Source organism: Choloepus didactylus, chromosome 14, assembly GCF_015220235.1.
Source record: "Choloepus didactylus isolate mChoDid1 chromosome 14, mChoDid1.pri, whole genome shotgun sequence".
Taxonomy (NCBI): Eukaryota; Metazoa; Chordata; class Mammalia; order Pilosa; family Megalonychidae; genus Choloepus; species Choloepus didactylus.
Window position 1 is genome coordinate 15,606,619 of NC_051320.1, and position 20,713 is coordinate 15,627,331.

General features: G+C 39.0%; 1 protein-coding gene across 2 annotated transcripts in view; it reads right to left on the reverse strand.

The window, feature by feature from the left end:
• Positions 1-20,713, reverse strand: part of TOX (thymocyte selection associated high mobility group box) — a 318,920-nt gene that overhangs the window by 160,956 nt on the left and 137,251 nt on the right. For both annotated transcript variants that reach the window (XM_037802447.1, XM_037802448.1), the window contains exon 2: positions 8,283-8,348. In XM_037802447.1, coding sequence (XP_037658375.1) covers positions 8,283-8,348 — 66 coding nt within the window. The remainder of the gene's footprint in view (positions 1-8,282; positions 8,349-20,713) is intronic.

Genomic DNA, 20,713 nt, shown 5'->3' on the forward strand with positions numbered 1-20,713 from the left:
TGTCACTTCTTTGACTTTGCCACCAACAGATCAAGGATAGGGATTGATGGGTAATATTTTGCAAGCCAGCCACCAATTAATTTCAAACCCTTAAGGTTATAGTTACAAAATTTCATATCCAATAAAAAGATCTGTGGTTGCCATTGGTTTGAGGGGGAAGAAGAAGAAGAGGGATGAACAGAAGCAGGACAGGAATTTTTAGAGCAGTGAAATGACTGTGACTGACACCTTACTGGTAGATACATCACATTAGCTTTCATCAAAACCCATGGAACTCTATATGCAAAGAGAGAACCCTAATATTGACTATGGACTTGAGTTACTAAAAAAATGCATCCAAACTGAGAAATAACACAGGTCAGAACAAACACTCAGCTTCACAGCCATAGGACAAAGATGAGAAGAAAAAATACAGATCTAGATACAGATTAAACCGAAACCCTCTTCTGTGTTTCTGGGAAGTCTAGTGAGGTCTGCTCCAACACTGAGGAACTGAAACTATAAGGGAAACTTGATACTTTTTAAAGGGGTTTGGGGGGGTGAATGAAGAGATGAAAAAGGAGGTCTCAAAAGAGATAGGGTTCAAAGGAAAATAACCTCATTCCAAGCCTCAGTGTTTTTACTAAAACTGGGTGAAATCACCTCTACTTGGCACAATGGCCTGTGAGCAATTTAGTGTTTATTTAGAATATCCTTAAGTGCCTTGAAAATGGAGTTGGCATAGACTTACCAGTGACTGTGTGACTAGTCTTAACTTTAAAACAAACAAACAAACAAACAAACAATAAACCTTCCTTGGACTTTCTATAGTGAGAGGTTTATTATAAGAGTCAGAAAAACAATTTTTTCCTTAGCATATTATAGATTGCAAAATTTAACAGGAAGGATCATTTTAATTTTTCATAATTGTTCACTTGGTAAAGAAAACAAGATCTTTGAAATAAAATTTTGAAGCCAAAGGGCTGTTTCCAAAATGTATCAGTCACAACGTGTCACTGGCCAGGCTGTGTTCTGGACTCACGCCACCTCTTCCCCATGTCTGCGTGTCCTAGTACCACTTGACAGACGTCCCCCGAGCAAACCACACTCCAAATAGAGCCTGGCACCTCGAGAACCTGTTTTTACCCCTAATGCTATTCCATTCAGATATTTTCTTAATTTTCACCACTGAACTACATTTCCCTGAGGCTTGAAAAAACATACCATTAAGACAATTATAATGAAATTCTCAAGCATACTCTGCAACAAACATTCATTTTCTGAAATAAAAAATGAGTCTTATATTTGCAAATCCCACAGCTTGGAAATGTATATGATACACAACATTTAACCTGTCAACAGCCTCATTAGCGTCAGTAACTGGGAACTAGCAATCAGTTGATGTTGTGTTCTACATGTATTCATGTTTTAAAATGCTCCTAAAATAGCTCTGCCAGAGAGGGTGACATAAAACACTTCTGCTGGACAGATGAATTTCAGTTTACATTTCATGGTCTATTAAATAACCTTTTTTTAAAGAAATTCATATTTCTCATGAAAGTGATCATTTATAGCTAACAGAGCCAATACCCAACTAAAATTACTATTACTACTACTACTACTACTACTACTGCTACTACTAATGACTGTAGATAAAGAACCATCTAAAGTTCAACCATGCCAGTATAAATGATCAAGAAAGTATGCAAAAAGTTATATATATTTGTATGGTGCCCTTATTCAGTTTCCATCCAGCTATTAAGACATTTTTATAAACTGTAAGAAATATGTGAGCTTTTCAAGATATAATTCTGAAAAACAGACTTCCATGTAAGAAGCCAATTTAGGAAGAAAAAAACATAAACAATAGTAACTTGTGTGCTCAAGTGAAGCATCTTTTTAATTTTGAGTAATGAAGATGTCAAGCCAAATGCTAGAGTAGTTTAACTTAATTAGGTGGCCTATTTTTCCAGGCATCCTTTCATTTCCCATTGAAAACTCAGCTTGTATGCAAGGCAACAAGAGTAATTTTGTCTGTAATGAATACCTCTGGGACTGCACAGAGTAATCATTTGGATGTTACACTGAAGACTGGTTTGAGTAACTAGTTTGGGCTCGTTAAGATGCCAGACTCTGTTGGACTAACTAGATTACTCAAAGCCTGGCAGCTTTATCATTTTATTGGCCTGACGGCTGAAAAGCCGAGTTGACTTTACTCCTGAAATTTCTGCCAAAGGAGCCAATCTGAAAGTAATTGGTCCAATTTATAGTTCAAATTTATGTCACAATCATGGAAATTTTTATGGGCCATTGTAATGAGGTTTTTTCTCCCCCTCAAAAAAATGCTCTTTAGAAATGTCACCTTTAACACTTTCTAAGCCCTTTTCTCAAACCTCATTTACGCATGAAAGTAGAGTTAAAATATATGCAGTCATTAGTTTTTTGCAAATCTTAAAAACATTTTGCAAATCTTAAAAACAATTTGCAAAATAATCTTAAAAACATTATAATTCTAACAGTAGATTTAAGAGAATATTGTACAAAGAGGAACCTAGAGAGTCCTATAAGTTCCACTGCTACTGGATGGCTGACGATAAAAACAGTAATATGATCTTATTTTAAGAATAACTGTCTTTTATTATCAGTTTTATCATCGCATTAATTATTTGAATCTTCTTCCTGAAATGGTTCTCTATGGAGAAGTGTCAAGGTGCTGACACATACACAGAAGAGTTCCTGGAAATGAACGGGCAGAGCCAGGATGGCCGGATGTCCCACAACGCATGGGACACCCCTGCTACATACAGAAGTGTCCCATGTGACTTCTGAATGGCCCATTGGGACGATTGCATTTTCATTGGTTTGGAACTTTAACAGAGTCAAGTTTCAAAGTTCCAAAATCGTATGTTAACATTGCCAAAGCCACTCCTGGTATTGGAGTGCCCATGGGGTAGGCTGTATTTTGGAGCATCTTCTTCACTATGACTCCACAACTACCCTACTCTATGTAGTCAGTCCCTCTTGTAAAATGTCAGGTACAAAGAAAAAAGTGTCTACAATGATCAGTTGAGTATTTTTGTTCTTTTTAAATTCAGATAGTGCAACATAAGTGGGAAAAGAAGTTGTCTTCATTCTACCTTCTAATGAAGATGTGCCGGAGTATGTACATATTGAAACGCATATTATTTGTGCATCAACTTTTTGAAACTGTGTATTGGCATGTTGTATTATCCATGAAGCTCAAAGATTTTAAAGAAGGTGGTATAAAATACGCATTATAAAAAGGGGGTAACGGTCTGAAAGTGCTGCAGATCCTTAGAAGGAGAAGACTCAAAGAATTCATGCAATAAAAAATGCACACATGATATTTTCATTCATTTACACATCTTCCAACAAATAATGCTGCATACTTATGATGTGTTGGATATTATTACAGGCCTGGCAAATCCAGAGAGGAAGAAGAGCTAGTCCACAGACCCAAGACCTCAGGTCAGGTGAGAAGGACAGAGGAGGACATTAGCGGTGACTCCTGATTTTACAGAGGGACAAGGCCGTGCCTCACCAATGCCTCCCTGTGACAATGGGCAGGCCCTGCAGGTGTGTAGGCAGGGGGGACCCAGGGGCAGTTCTTGGAGATGGAGCCTTCTGGCCACAATGCAAGGAGATGGGGAAGTGGAAGTGAAGGTGAGGTGAGATAAGTTAGTGAGAATCAATCGAGAGGCCCGGAACAATGGCAGTGATTGTTCTGATAGAAAAGGGGGCAGATATGAAATTCATGCAAAAGCATATAATCAATACTATTGGGTGTGTAACTAAGAGCCTGGTGACCAGGAGCCTCCTCAAGTTTCTTCTTGGGTGACTGGGCAGAGGCTTTAATTCTTATCAGTGTGGAAGGTTAGAGGTGAGGGAGTGGGTTGCAGGTGGAAGGGTTCCCAAGGGAGTCAGAAATCAGATCTGAAACTCACATGAGAGTTGGGTTAGATATAGATATGCTCTTTAACTTTTTTTTAAAATTCAGAATGTACTTTATGATATCTGTATCCAAGCTTAGGTGTGAGATCCCAGGAAAGAAAGAATATTGCTGTATTTTATCATGATTATTTTTAGTCTTGTGATGTTAGGGAACAGAGGTAAGAGACATAATTTCTGTGGGGGAAGAGAAAAGAAGCAAAGAGGAACCTGATCACAACCTGAGAATAACGTTAAATATGATCTTGGGTCAGGACATTGAATATTTATGGTTTACCATGATGCTCAGAATTAACAACAAAAACTAGTACTGTTCTGATACATCCTACAACATGGATGTACTTTGAAGACATCAAGTTGAGTGAAATAAGCCAGACACAAAAGGCCAAATATTACATGATCTCATTTATATGATACACTCAGAATAAGCAAATTCATAGAGACAAATAGGAGATTACATGTTACCAGGGGCTAGGGTATTCAGGGAATGGGAAGTTACTGCTTAATGGGTACAGAGTTTCTGTTCAAGCGGACGAAAATGTTTGGGTAATGGATGTTGGTGATGGTAGCACGATATTGTCAATGTAATTAATACCACTGAACTGTACACTTGAAAGTGGTTACAATGGGAAAGTTCAAGTTGTGTATATGTTATTACAAGGAAAAGTTAAAAAAAAATGAGTTCAAATTTACTAACAGCTCATGGAAAGGAGGACGAAGGAAGGGATTTAAAAAAAGGAGGAGGAGGAGGAGGAGGAAGGAGGGAGGGGGGAAAGCCAAACAGAAGGAAACAGTTTAGCAGAGTAAATGTCAAGATCAAGGGCAAAGTGATTTATTGAAAATCTGGTTCAGTCAAGTAACCTAAGCTTCTACATGATCTGCCACTAGAAACATCTGATTCTCCCCATCAAGAGATTATTTCTTGTCTAGAACATTTAGTCCTTCTCAACCTTTTTCATGTGGTACCCAAAGTGGGGTAGTTCCTGATGGAAAATGTCACCGTAGGGCTGCAAAGAATAGAATGAACGGGGGGGGGGGGCATGGAAAAGGATATTCTTGAAACTGCCACAGAAGAAGAAAGAAGGAGGAAAAGGAATGGCACGATATCAAAACTGAGAAATGCACAACCCTGATTTTGAGAAAATCCGACCGAGTGATCTAGACTCTTCTAAAGTAAGTTTCTCAAGGTTTTGTTTCTGTCTCCTTTGATGTATTTATTTCAAAGGAACACACTTATATTTGAGTACAATCATATATAGGGAAATACGGAGGGTCCTGTAGTTCTAGAGGCTGGAGGAAGGAGCCTGAGTTTTTTTTTTTTTCGGGAAAGAGGAAGCTCCCAGAGCATGTGGACAGACGAGTCTGGAGAAATGAATGAGGCTGGGTGGGAAAGCCCAACCCCTGGCTACCAGGTTATCATGTGCTCTGGTATATCCGTCTAGATGTAGTCATCTAAATCAAATGTTGTAAGAGTGAGGAAAGAGTTAGTTTTTGGTGGGCTGTTGCTACTCTTAGCTCGTGGCTTCCCTCCCGTGAGCCCGTAAACTATACAGAGGCAGGATGCTGTGAGTTCATGAGGTATCAAGCAGCCTGGTCCTTCTAGAAAGGCTGGGAAAGACATGAATAAATCGTGCACTGATATGGTCCAAATCTAGCCACTGTAAGAAAAACTTTATATGGCTTTTAAATTAAAGCACACTTTAATGACCCACACACTTACAGTTATCATAGGAGAAAAGAGTCAATATTCCAAGAATGGCACCAGAGAGAGGTAGATATGTTATGTGTTTTTATTACATACTCATCAGTCTTATTATGGTGTGGTATATTTAATTTAAAAGCTGCCTATCCATTACAAAATTATAGGCAAAAAATATCTAAGGGTTTGTATACACTAGCTTAAGAGGCATAGAATGCAAGCTGTAGATGGTGCCAAGGAGCCCTTTGGGACTGTCTAAAAGAATATCATTAATTTTTACAGTGTACTTCCATTTCTGGAGCAATTCCAGCACTGGTTTCTATAAACATCATTTCAAGTACAGAATTATGCTATTTGCTTGCAGCAACATCACAGGAACAGTAGTACACCATATGTTGCTACTTAGCAACTTAGTCTATAAGTCCCAAAGCACATACTGATTTGAAAATTGAACAGGAATTATAATTGTGTGGTGACGCTACGAGGCAAGTTGACTTGGATTACTAAACTATGCAGATGTTTGATGTTATCTAGAAAAAGGAATAAAACTATGTATTTTTTTTCCTGCGGGATGGATAAAGTCTTATTTGTGATCGCCGAAAGGGATAAATTGACTAAAATTCCCTAAAAGAATATCAGGTAATGAATTGTAGGGAATAAAAGGAATGTTCAATGTAAAATTTAGGCCATTTAACTTACATCATTTGTGAGGTTTATTTTCCCCCAGAGTATGTATTATTTGACATTAGTTTAATTTTTTAAACAGCAAATTCTAAAAACATTTTCATATATGCTACATTATTTTAAAATAGTTTGCTTCTGGCTCATCAACCTGCCATACCTTTAAAAAGCACAAAAAGTACTTGGACCTCTTTACTCCTTCTTCATAGATTATTGCTGGTATTTAAAACTTTCTTAGTGAGAAAAATTGTGTTAGTTGTTTGATTTTAGACAGGGCTTAATGTTATCCTTTGTACTCAAATTTAAAAATCTAAAGAGCCAAGCAGTTATGATGTATATCCTCTGAATTTCCAATCCTTTATCCAAAACTCTTTAAGATGTAATGATTCTCTGAAAGGTTGTCCCTGCTTTGTAACAGCCATCATTTACTGAGTTGGTGTTTCTACTGTTTCAAACAAATTCAATTAGCCCTTACACTTCAAAATCTTAAATGCACCAAAGAGATGATACCAGGTTGCTTTAATCTGATAGTCACACTAAACTTGTCAGTACAGTTTGGGGATTGATAGAAGAAAATTAATAATAACATTTTTCATTTTTTAATCAAACAGTCCCCCTATTCAGAACTACCTATAGATCTTGGAGGGCACTTAGCCAAATGAATTCAGTTAAGCAAGAATTTTGAAATGCAAAGCTCAGCCTTCCAAAGGTCTTCCTAGTGTGATCAATTCAGTTGAATGGAGGGAATGAAGCAAGGATCTTTGAACTCAGTGACGACCTTCCTGGCTGAATATTAAAGTATAGTTTCAAGAACATCTGCCCAAAGAAGGGAGTGATCATTCTGACTTCTAAATGAATCGTTCATGGAAGCGCGAGGCATTCTGTTCTTAGAGAAATTTCAAAGCCCAGCAGATTTTACCCCTAATATACACATTAGCTTGAACTCACTGACAACCACCATGAAGAAAAAAAAAAAGAAGTTGCTACTCCCTCTTCTCCCCACCACTTCCCAGTTACCTAATATCTTTGGGGGGATATACAAGCATTTAAATCCACGATGTTAGAATTTATGCTACAGTTACTGACATATGAAACTCCAAGACACCATAGCTTTACTACTCTAGAAAAAAAAATATGTTTAAGTCGATGACAGGTTCCTGTGAACTCTCCCCCACTTTCCTTTATTCATTTATTTATTTCTGCTTCCAGTATTCTTATATTTTATGTTAAACTGGACACCCTAGGGCGGTTACAATTTTGCTTTAAATGCCCACCCTGGATTAAAGGGCCAGATCTTAAGCATCTAAAAAATAAATAACCAAGCATTTATTTACTCTCCTAAATGTAACCATTTACATTTTCATTGTAGTTTTGTTGTCACTTCTCATGATTAAATACCTTGTCAGCTACTCCCAGCAAAATGGATACAAACATTCAATCATATGGTGCATTTTGGCCTGAAAGCTAATCCCCCACCCCCAGCAGATTCTGAAAGCAGCACCATAGCGCCCCCTAATGCTTCCACCAGCCATGTGATCTGGGTTATAAGCCCAACACTTTGTTGAAAACGGCCCCAACAGTTGATAATTAAAGCTATTTGTGACATGTGTGGCTTATAATGATTAACTCGTCTACAGGCAGAAGCACAAATAACCTGCACCTGTAAAGACTTTATTTCCTAAGGGTAAAACAACTGTTTAGGAAAGATCATGCTGGCAAAACAGCTGCTTGCCGTTCTGGAGAGGAAACAAGGTAGAATCTTTCAACAAATGCCAACTCCGGTGTTTTATCAGCTCTGTCTCATTAGCTGGAAACAAGGCTTAAATGCTTTGTTTATAAATTATGATTATTCCTGATTGCGGCAGTTACTGATAGTGCTACTCATTTGCAATGCAACTCTTTGAATTTGTTTAATTACAATTTGAAACAAGGCAGAGAAGATTAATTAACCCACCTGGCTGGCTGGCACATAATCCTGGCTTGGCTCTGTCATGCTCATGTACATGTTCTCACCGTCAAACTGCGAATGAAATAACAGTAAACATTCAGCAATCTTGACTGTGTGTATTTTTTTTTTTTCAGCATCAAACTGGAAACAGTAGCCATAAAAAAATACTGTGGTTGGGAATATGAAAAATCTGTCATAGCAAGCAAGCCACATCTTTTCTTTGATGTTTTTGTTGTCATCCTTACTGACCCTGGATGTCAGTGATTTGGAGTAATTAGTGCTCTAGTAATTACAGCAAGCAAGCAAGAAATGAATGGTTTCCTTTCATCTGCAATCTGTTTTAAAACAAAATGGCTCATTTTGTGCGCCTGTATACATATTGCGGTTCTGTTGTCATGAAGGAGCAAATGAATGGCATGATTTCTGAAAGAAAAGGATAATGGGAAATACACGGAGGCATAGCTCGGTGCATTCCGAGTTTAGCTCTCTGAAATGAAAAAGGGCAGAGTTTTCAAAATGGACTAAAACTGGCTTCGTCACACTAGGTTTACAATGAGAACATTTCTACTTTATAATAACATTGGAAAAGCACATGTACCACTATAACTATGGTTAAAAATGATAATGACAATGAATAACAATAAAAATACACAGGCTTGATGATTAAATTTTCCTCTGAAATTCTTCAAAGACATAGAATCGATGTAAGTCTTACAAATTCATAGAGACACTTTCAAGCCAGTGGAGTTAGGAACAAGACAGAAAGAAATTCACGTGGGCAGGGCAATCGCAGTGCAAACAGTGCAGCAACAACAAAATACTTTTCATTATTTGAGGTTTTGAAAGCAGTAAGCACTCCATTCAGACTTAATCCTTGGCTATCTTGAATCACTTGATAAATGGACAAAGCATTCCTCTTTTGCTTAGAGGAAGATTTTTCCCAAAGAAATAATCAAATGGATGAAGACAACCAACTTCAAAGACCTTGGTTCGAGTCTGCTTTCATTGACACACTAATTTCAGACATGGGAACTTGAAAATTTGAAAAATTACTTTTCAAAACAGAACATGTCATCGAGAGTGGTGCAAGCACACAGTAATATGTACATACTCATATTTTGCATACTGTCAAAATAGAAAAAAGCGGGTTAGAGACCTAGCATCCCACCACCCAGAAGCTGCTAGGATAAGACCCTGGGCACCTACCAAAGCATCTAAACTTTAGTTGGCAGAACTGGGTGCCCTGAACTTCACATAAATATAAGCTGTTAAAGTAAAGACATCACAAAAGACACAGGACCACTAGGTCAAACTCAAGGAATCGAAGGATTTCTTCACACACCGCCCTGTAAAAATATTTCCTGGTATGTGAGCAACTAATCTAAACAGATATGAAATCACTTATTCATTGAAGGGGCTGCTAGCATGAATCAGAAACAGCATAGTCAGGAAGGTGGCGGGAAATTGTGGTTGCTTTGTCAACTGACACAGGTGCCCTGAGTTCAAACTTACCTGAGGTTGCTTCTCCATCAGTCGGGTGAACTCAGAGAGAGCTGCACCCCTAATCATCACTGCTAACAACTCATAACCCAGACAAAGGGTCTCGTTTAGTATTTCTCTCCTTCCGCCCCCCACTGTTTGAGTACACTGGTTTGTTTGCAAATGTTTTTAATGTTAGGGATGCCAAAGAACCATTTAAAATATGGACAGTTTCTCTGACTATAACAAACTAAACTGAACAGAAATAGTGAAGTGAACCAAATGCCCACTGCCTATGCATAGTCTATAAATGTGTTACTTGCTATTTCATCTTGTCTAACTTGTTTTCTAAATCTGGTGTCGTTCTCATGCCAACGAAGCCCTTGAATTTGGTTTCCATCTATGCAGAGCTAGTTCAGTATATTCAATGTTACTGCTCTTGATAAGGACTCTTGCATCGAGAAGTGCAAAACTTTAAGTAATATTGAGCCAAGGTGAAACACCACTGTATAACAAATGGTCTGTGGCTACTTCAGAATTATAAGTACGATAGCTAAAAATTTTTAGTACATTCTATGTCTTACCCCCTTGTACCATTAATGTATTAACTGCTTTATTTCTCAAACAAGCAAGAGTTAGGTATTATTATTACCTATATTTTACAAATGAAGAAACAGAGGCACAGAGAAGTTAAGCTATCTGCTCAAAGTCATACAACTTGTAAAAGGCAGAGCTGGGATTCAAACCTGGGCAACCTGACTTTCTGGCCCATATGCTTAACCATCAGAATATATAAATATATTCCGAAGCATAATGATGAGTCAGCAATCAATTTGGAAAATTATATGATGAAAATAAATCATCAAAGAAGAATGATGTCAGTATTTCAATGTCATTACGATATTTTCCAGAGTTTCTGTGGTCTTTGTGAGGCTTTCCAAAAACAAGCATTATAGTGGGCTCTCCATTTTGCAATCACCCTGGCTGAATACCCCTAGATAATTTATAATTAAGCTTCAAAAGACTGAGAGGTGGCTTCTTCTAATACTAACAGATTATTCAGAACTCTCCAAAAGCTTTTTTTTTTTTTGGAGGGAGGGCTTAAATGCTGAAACACATGAAAAGATGGTGTTTATTCATGCCATCCCTGCTTTCTAGGGGACAGAGTGTGTGGTTTTTGCTCTGAGAGCTTCTGGCCTCATTTCCCACCGTTCCACACCCCAGGATATCTTCCTTCCCTTTTACTTGGTAAGATATTTCTTACCCTCCTCAGCTCCCTCAGTAAGGGTTAAGGACTATCCTAGACAACTGTTTCCTGGCAGGTGTTGCTGTTAGGAAAGACGCGTTGGCTCGTCTAACTCCACTAAGCTGAGAGGGCAGAAGGTAAATCTTTCTTATCTCTATTGTTTCTAAAACATAGGGCTGGGCATATAATAAGTCCTTGGGGATTGTTTAGTGTCTAATTAACTAACATTGAACAATATTTGCACTATCAAATAGACTGCTTTCCTAGAAAAGTGGGTGACTTGAGAAGATGAAGGAGATTCAGCTTTTAGAGGATGGTTTGAACTTAAAGGGGGTTGACTCAAAGTCTTAAAATGGATTAAAATTAGTTGATATAGAAGCATAAGCTCTTATAGAGAAATAAAAGTACAGAAATTTCCAGGACACAAATGCTGGATCTAGTTTTTCCTTTATATTTTATTTATTATGAATCACAGAGCTTGGCCAGGAATCAAGAGACCTGGCTATAAATATAAAAAGACCCACTTTCCAAGGACTTTTGAGTTGCCAAACCAAACATGCATGTGTGTCAGAGCAGCCTGGGCATCCCCCTTGTGAGATGAAGGATTTTTGTTTGACCAAGTCCCAGACCCAGTGGAGAAGAGTCACCCAGCATGAAAGCTGGTCAGGTAAATGCCAGCACTGCAATTTGCAAAGCTCCAACCAACCACACCCGATTCCAGAACTGGGTTCCATGGGTCTCAAAAGATCCACCATTCCTAGAATGCACCCTGTATCACAGACTTATTAGCCAGTTCTTATCTAAAACAGAATGACAGTGAATAGAATCACAGACTTTCGGTCTTGGGAAGGTTCTGGAAAACACTCCACATCTGAACCCCTCAACCTATGGTTGACGACATAGACATTTTTATTGGTCACCCACTCCACCTGAGAAGAGAACTGAGGTCTGATTCCTAGTAGAACAGTTTTCCACTACTACACTACACACTGCTTTGGACTCCATTACTCATAAAAAGTGGAGAATCAACTCTGTGTCTCTTTGTACGTAATTTGTTTGCAGACTCTACAGGCTTGAAGGCACAGGTGTTTTACACCATCACATTCTAATGGCCCTGCTTCCCTTTACCTGGAGCACATGTTAGATGTTAATAATTCAATGAGCTTTAGTCATAACTGCTGCATGAATCACCGTATGACCTGGCAATCCCACCTCTAGGTATATACCCCAAAGAATGGAAAGCAGGGACTTTAACACGCTCATTCCTCAGTGTTCAGAGCAGCAGTATTCACAGCAGCCAAAAGGAAGAAGCAACTCAGCTGTCCATCAACAGATGAATGGATAAACAAAATGTGGTATATACACAAATGGAATATTATTCTGTCATAAAAAGTGCTGGTCCATGCTACAACATGGATGTGCCTTGAAGACACTGCGTTCAGTGAAATAAGCCAGACACAAAAGGACAATTACTGTAAGATCTCACTTACAAGCAAAACACAATAAGCAAATTCATAGAGACAGAAAGCAAAATAGTGGTTACTAGGGGTGGGAGGAGAGGGAAATGGGGAGTTATTGCCTAATAGGTATGAGTTTCTGTTTGGTGTGATGAGAGTGTTCTGGAAATAGGTAGTGGTGAAAGTTACACAATATTGTCTATGTTCTTTTTTTTTAATGCAATTTTATTGAGATATATTCATGTACCATATAATCTATCCAAAGTATACAATCAATGGCTCACGGTATCATAATTTAGTTATGCATTCATCACCATAATCAATTTTAGAACATTTTCATTACTCCAAAAAAATAATAAAAATTAAAAAATAATACCCAAGGTGTATGGGTGTCAATGCTCTTAATGGCAAAAAATTGCTCACTTAAAAATCATTAAATTTATTTTTATGTTCTGTGCATTTTCCCCCAATTCAAAAAGTTTAAAAATTAACTAACTTGCATTTCCTTACTCCTAATATGTATTACAGTTATTCTCCTTAGAAGTCATCTGAATTTAGGCATTAGAACTTTTCAGCACATATCTAAGCATATTGGGACTTTTAATTTCCATGAATACTCAATTTAAAACCAGAAGCAGTCTGAAAGAATAAATAGATGGACTTATTTAAGTCTAAATTTAAATGGCATCGACTCAGGATTAGCTTTTCTGACCAAGTGCTTTTATACTCTTTATTGTTTATTTTAAAGCATCAGGGGATACGATCACATAAAAAGTCATTTGTAAATAATCTACTATGGTTTTTTTTTTTTTGAAATTGTTTTTAGAGGATATTAACCAAACCAATAATCCCAAAGAGCTTTTCAAACTAAGTAGTTATTATTTCTTCTCTTTAAAAACTGAAAGCTGCCATCTAGCAATGTCTGAACACAGTGAATGATGAGCAAAAATGGGTCCTTTTAGGCCACCAAAACCACTATCACAAGGAAAATCAAAGATAGAATGTGAAATACAAATTACTCATTGGCACTGGTACAAAAAATGGGATAGTTTTAGGGAAACCATTAAAAGGAAACCAGAAAACTGCTGCAAAGGGGAAGGAAAACCTCATGGAATTTAAGAAACAGTCCTACATTGTACTGCCCATAAAGGGGAAAGCCTAACATTTCTGGGTGTTCTCTGAAGGAAATATTTGATACTCTGATTTGGAAAAAAGGAGCTAAAAATGGAAATGTTTATAGCAGGGAGTTAATTTGACCTTTCTTAAAAGATGCCTTGTAATAAATCCTAGGGGAAGGTAATATCCTTAAAATAAAATTTCTATGTTTGTAATGGTATGCCCAATATAAGATTATGAGTCACTTACTTCTTTTGGAAATGGGAGAAATAACTTAAATTTGGAGAAAAGTTAAAAACTTTTGCCACTTCATATAGAGCAAAAGCATTTTGAAAGCTGTAAGCCTAAAAGGAAGGGTGGAAGTGAACAGGCAAGCAGAAGTATCATTAGATCAGGAATCCATACGAATATAAGGCGGCAAACTTGGCACCCTTAGGGCACATCCTCACCACTGTCAAGGAGAATGGTCTGGAGACTGGAGAGGGGACACTCATCCATGGACCTCCCAGCTCCAAGGCTGACTCTGTTGGGACAAGACAGACTGGAATCAATCGGCTGCCTTGTCGGGCAGCGCCGAGTGACAGTGTGCTACAAGCTCAGTGGGCCCAGGAAAAGTGGCTCGGACTGAAAGGAAAAGAAACCTGGCAGAGCACAGAGGACATCAGACCCAAAGAAAAGAAAGCACAGCTCTTCCGCAGTATGGCTGTGTGTTGAGACCAGGGAGTGCACAGAGCTGAACCCCTCTCGGCTGGGCTCCTGCTCACTTGAACTTCTCTGGCAATCACTTCACTAGGGATCTGAATGGTGTGGAGAGGAAGCAGGGCCTGGGTCTAAAGTGCTAGCCTTTGATGGGGAGAAAGTGCGACCACTTGCAAGCCACAACTTAGAATCTGGCTTCCATTTTGGGCCTGAAGTTTATTTTCCTGTTTTTACCCTAGAGATATAGTTATTTGGGGGAGAATTGTACATTGCGTTCCCTTGGTTATGAAACCAAAATTTTCGATACTAAGGCTATGCCTTGACACTAAACCTGCCCTCATAAAAGCTGACCTACGATATGGCCCAATGGCCCAAATCTTGAGAGAAGTAACCCAGTGGTTTCCCTCTGCTGGAACGAGTGGGCTACGAGGCGATGGGGCCTTGTAAGTGTCATGAACACCGCCTTATTTTAAGTAGTCATCTTATAAGCACTGCACTTCAAATTCATTTCTTTTAATTGTGATTATATATAGAACATAGAATTTGCCATTTTTTAAGTGTACAATTCAGTGGTATTTAATTCCATTCACAATTTTGTGCTACCATCACCTCCATCCATTACCAAAATTTTTCATCACCTGAAACAGGAACTCGTTACCCATTAGGGAATAGCTCCTCATTCCCTCCACTCCATCCCCTGGTAACCTCTAAAATTTTTTTCTGTTTCCGTGAATTTGCTCATTCTAGATATTTCTTCTAAGTAGAATCTAACATCGTCTGTCCTTCTGTGTCCGGCGTCTTTCATTCAGCATGATGTCTTCAAGGTTCGTCCAGGGGGTAGCGGCTCTCCACTTTTGGTAACAATGCCGTCACGGTTCAAACCGTTTAGAACTTCCTCTTTGGAGGCACTTTCTAATTACTTTAAATACATCAAGCCATTTAGTTTCTGTAACCATCTTGTAATGTGATGACTATTATTATTCCCATTTTACAGATGACAAAATCCAATTATGAGCCACCAGGGCTGCTGAGCGGGCCTGACCCTCAGCCCTTGGCCACTGGCCTTTGTCTCCCAGCCAGGGAGGCCCCTGAGGCGGCTTACCAGGTTCCCAGGGTCCCGAAGCCTCTGGTGTCACTCAGTTGCCACTACCACTACAGATGGAGCTGCGCCCCGAGCTCAGCAGCAACTCACATGGAGAGCGTATGGGCCTGGCATGGAGCCGAGGAGGGTGCTGGATAAGCGAAGATGGGAGTGAGGCAGAATTACCCCCCAGGGGAGAGGACCCCACCCAGCCCTCCCAGTGGCCTCTCTGGAAACACTCGTCAGGCAGCAATCAGTGGTGATTTGTTGCAGAGCTGCAGCAGCTCACAAACATGCTGCCTTACATTTGATTCTCCCTTTTTCTCTGCTCCATTTCCTCACCTCCTCACTCTTGGTTCCCTGGGCTCATACTCGTCATTCCTCACACACTCCTATTCCAGTTGCCCAGAAAGCAGAGCCTGTGGTAAAAGGCTCTGGGCAGCTGGAATACAATATGGCTGAAGACACAGCCAGGGAGGGGAAGTGCTCCTAACTGCCCCACTACACTAATCTCAACTCCTGGCTCATCAGCTTTTATTTGATTATTTTTAAGAGTCATGAATCCTATGGTAAATCACCATGCAATGACAGAAACAAACTTATGACATAATAATAAATAGAAGGGGCAAGGTTTTTCTATGCCATGAAAGCATTATTCCTTTTGGAAGAAAAAAATAATGCAAGTTGCTAGAAAACTTCATTAACACCAAACTTCCCACACAGAGCAATCCATTTTCCTTTTGCATTATTTAAGAAAAGAATGTATGGATGAAAGCTTAGCTGTAACTCCAAATCCATTCCGGTGAATTTAATGGAAATAAGTTTAACCAAATCAAAGTACCTACATGCCACTGGCTTTTACTAAGAGGCATGCAGTGTGCTTGATATCAGAAAATCAAGAGTAATGATTTCTGATTCCTATAGGGGCATTTTGAAAAAATAAAATAAGCAGAATAAAATGAATTCTCAAGTAATTTCTATAAAGCATAAAGCTGTAAAACTATACTTATAGTTGAAACTCAGCACCTTCAAATGATTGATTGGTTCAGTACATTCCCCTGACTTGCCATGTTTTAGGCAAATTTTTCTGAATCCATCTACTAAAGGAACAAGGTGAGAAGTACATTCAAAATTGTTGGCAATCCTTACCTAAGCTCTCTTATTTCCACATCATCTCAGCTCTCACCTCATTTACCACAGGACCCAAATCCTGCGTAGATGTGGAATGAAAAGTATGAAAGTAATTACTTTTGGAGGGTTGGATCTTTTATTGCTGCTATCCCTTTTTAAGCAGAGTGAACATTTTTCCGTATCTGACACGTAGAGAAAAAGGTGAGAACATTTTTCCACACGTTTGGTCTGGAAGTGTCTGCTCAGTGCTGGGAACCTCAAAACAAGAAAAAACATAAAAGACTGGAGAAAGTTCAGCACACCAAAGAAGTTATGGGACCTGAATGACAGATGAATGAAAAAGATTGACAGAGAAGTTATATTTAGTCTGGTTATGTGACAACTGAGTAGGAGAAAAAGAGGCATAACTTTAAAGAAAGACTTGGGGGCACAATTACTGGGTAGATTGAATAATTTTGAGACTAAAAGTAGTAGCACCAAATAAAAATACAAATATGAAGGGCACCACTGGGTTATTAAGATGGAAATTTTCACTTCCCTATTAGTATTACTCAGACAAATAACACTGCGACTAAGTATAACAATTGTGTTACGGGAATAGAGCTTTGGTGATTAAAATCTCCTAATGGCAGTACAGGTGTTGAAACGTATTTTGGTTTCTTCAGGCTGAACCTGATCAAAGACAAATGCGAGGAGTTCATTGTAGATCCACTCCCTTTCTTTTTGGAGCTAATGTTTGGCATTTATATTTTCAGATTCCCAAAGCTTCTGTTTTATCAATGAAAACATGATGGCATTTTAAAGAACTGGACTGAAAAGCAGGGGGAAAAAAGGCTTCAAGTTATTGAGTCTGAGATCTAGTTGTTCTGTAGGCTTATAGCTTCCATTTTAAGAAACTTGAGAAGTCCCTCAATCCATTTGCTATACAGAGTATAACAATGGAGTATAATTTTCAAAAATTTTGAAACATCTTCAAATACTGTAGTTATAACTATTTTTGCCTAGTTGCCTTTGATCTTTAACCCATGATCTCATGTCACTTTCCCTGATTTACCTACACTTTAATGAAGACCAGTGTAATTTCCCTCGCTTTCACTTACACTTTCTTGAATGAGAATCCCCTTCTTAAGGCAGATATTACACATATTTCGATTCCAAAGGTTCTTTTTATTTTCTTGTTTATGGTAGGTCTAACCATTCCCCTAGATCAATCTCCCACTCTCTTTTGTTTTTTTTTTTCCCAAAATACTTCATCCTCCCTTTCAGTGATGTCTTATCACTAACATTTTATGTTGTTGGAAACATGTTGGAGCTGAAAATGAAAGACTTGCCTGAAATATGCCCACTTCTATTCAAAGCCTTATTTGTACTGCCTGGTGATGGACGATTGGTTTCCTTTGTTTTACTCTCTGAAATGGCATCATCTGATGCTCTTTTGCTAAAAAAAATAGGGAGAAGAAAATATCTCCCCGTGGTCCTATCAGGATTGAAGCACCTAGCGTGGTCTTGCTGGGACATTAAAATTAAATAGTAGTCAACGTGGCCCTAGATTAAAATGTGTTACCAACTCATTCATTTACTCAACACGTGCTGATATGTCACCAAGGCTGCATAAGTCCCTGTTCTCGGTGACAGTGGCTAACATTTACTGAATGCTTATTATGTACCAGGATATAATGCGTGGACTCATTGCCTTCTCACAACCACCCTGCGAGGTAGGCAATATTACTGCCCTGTTACCACTAAGGAAACTGAGTCTCGGAGAAGTAAGTTGTAAAGAGTAGGGCACAGAGACTCAATTCCACATCTGTCTGATGGCAGAAAATGACCTGAAAGGAGATCTGGGAAGGGAAACAAAATTCTCGTAAAAGGAAAGTATCAATCAAGAAGCAAGCTTTAGGGATCTCAAGGGTTTGGAGAACTAAGGAAAGGCATCACCAATTCAATGACTTCAAACTCTTCTTTACTGGCCATACCCATTTAAGGACAATGGGTATTTCCCACAATCACATACTCTAGATTCCGGTAGTCAGCTCTGGCCCAGAGCAATTCTGAGTAGAGGCAGAAAGCTATGTTAGGAAGACTACGGGCTGGAGTGGGTCAGAGCGGGGTTTGAGACCCATCTCCACCTCTCCCTAGCTGGGTGGACTGGGAAGTTACTACGTCTCTGAGCCTCAGTGTACCAGGTCATGGGACTGGGTGAAAGTTCCTGTACTAACGTAGACTCAGCAAGTCTGAGTATATCAAACCACTCTTCCTTCTCCTACACCACTGCCTAAAATCCCTCCTAGGGTTTTCAAGGGAAATTTCAACTTCCGTAATTCAGGCCTTCAGGATATGGGGGCAGCACCACCCCTCATTTTTGCCAGAGCCATGCCAATTGCTAAATATTTTTAACATCATCCCGTCTGTGTCATCCCCTCTACTTCTCTTGTCACTCTCCTTATAGTGACTTAATATGGTCAAACAATCCCTACCTCCATGCCTTCCCACCGTCTCCCCTGTCTGGAATGATTCTTCACCTCCAACACCTTGTTATTCACCTCCCAACTTCCTAACAGTAGAGTGATCTAGAATTTATCATGCAACTTGGGGCACTTCTCAGAGTGAAAGGTGGTTTTATTAGTAAGTGTGCTTGAAAGATAGGCATACACGGGGCCCTCCCAGGCAAGGAGAATCTTCCACCAGAAGGTAAGATTCTGGCATCACGGATGATGTACAGTCCCTTCTCTGTGGCCCTCCTATACTCATCACATTCTGTACCTCATTGCACTGTCATTGTTCGCCTCTTTCCTATATTGGATTATGAGCAATTTGAAACAGGGATGGTCCTACTTTCCTTCCCATCCCCAACACTTAGCACATGCCTAGTACATATTATGTACTCAGTAATATGAATGCCTGATTAAATAGATCATTGCAATATTGTGAAAACGAAACATTGTTTCAGATATCTAACCACTCCATTTTTCTGCAGTAATATATATTCCACGCACTTTCATTTCCAAATCAGTTTTTGTTCATGAAAGTAACCAATCCTCCAGGGGCACTGAACAAAAGCCTCTCTAAAGGAGAGCATACTTAAGTGTTCCATTTTTTTCCTGTTCCACTGTGACCAAATTTTTTTTCAATGACTGCAGCCCAAATAATTCGAAAAGAGGTTCATTTCTTGATAGTTTGGGTCATAAGCCAAAGCTTCACAGTAGCTGGTAGTCAAGTTCATGATCTACTCATTAGTTCTGGCAGTCTGTTCCAGGAAGCAGACTGTGTCATGCCGCTGGTTTATTTTTCCACCCTGACGTCAAGCTGCTAGAGAACGTTTGGTCTCTGGACCATCTCCAAGTCTATACTGGCATGTGAATGAAAAGCCAACTGGACAGGCAGGCACAGTGCAGTGCCAGCCCTTCCTCTCCCCATGCGGTCCTGGGTACTTCAGAGTCCTTAATCCCTTGTCTTTGTTGGTATGGGACAGAAATCGGGAGAGACACCTTCATGGAATGGGTTTGAGATAAGAAGACCCGACTGGACTCTGGTCCTGATATTTGCTAGTCAAATGGTCTTAGGAATGGGGTAGTAATTATTCTTTCTTTACATGATTATCTCAGATTGAAACGAGATCTGCGAACGCACTTGTAAATGTTAAAGCACTATTCCCCCAAGCCCTGGGCTGCATTCTGAAAATCATGGCATTTCCCTCTCATGGCAAGTTAGCTGATTGTTTCTAAATCATTAATTGGAAAGATCCATAAGCAGAAAGTAAGGGAAAGAATCAGGCTCAAAGTGTCCTAAATTATCCTATGAAAAGGTCTCTAATATGGAAAATACATAGACATTATTTTTTATCTCTATATATGTAAGGGAGTCATCCCTTAACTACCAGATGATAAGAGGAAAGCAATGGAGTAGATGAAAGAACGTAGTAGAAAAACCATCAAATAAGTGATAACTCTGTAGTGTACCATATGCATATGTATGTGCAAGTAGGTATATGTATATATTTAAGTTCTCTAAGTATGTACCTATTTAGAGTACTAAAACTACTACACAAAACCGCAAGGAGAATGGTCTGAAAATGCAGAGCCCTATGAACTGATTTCTTAAAACGTAGAGAAAACATAACCCAGTCACAGTAAACTATATCATATCACATTTGCTAACACTTAATCAGGCTAATTTGTTGTCCTAAAATGAAGATTTAAGGCAGTTTTGGCATGAAACAATGCAATCT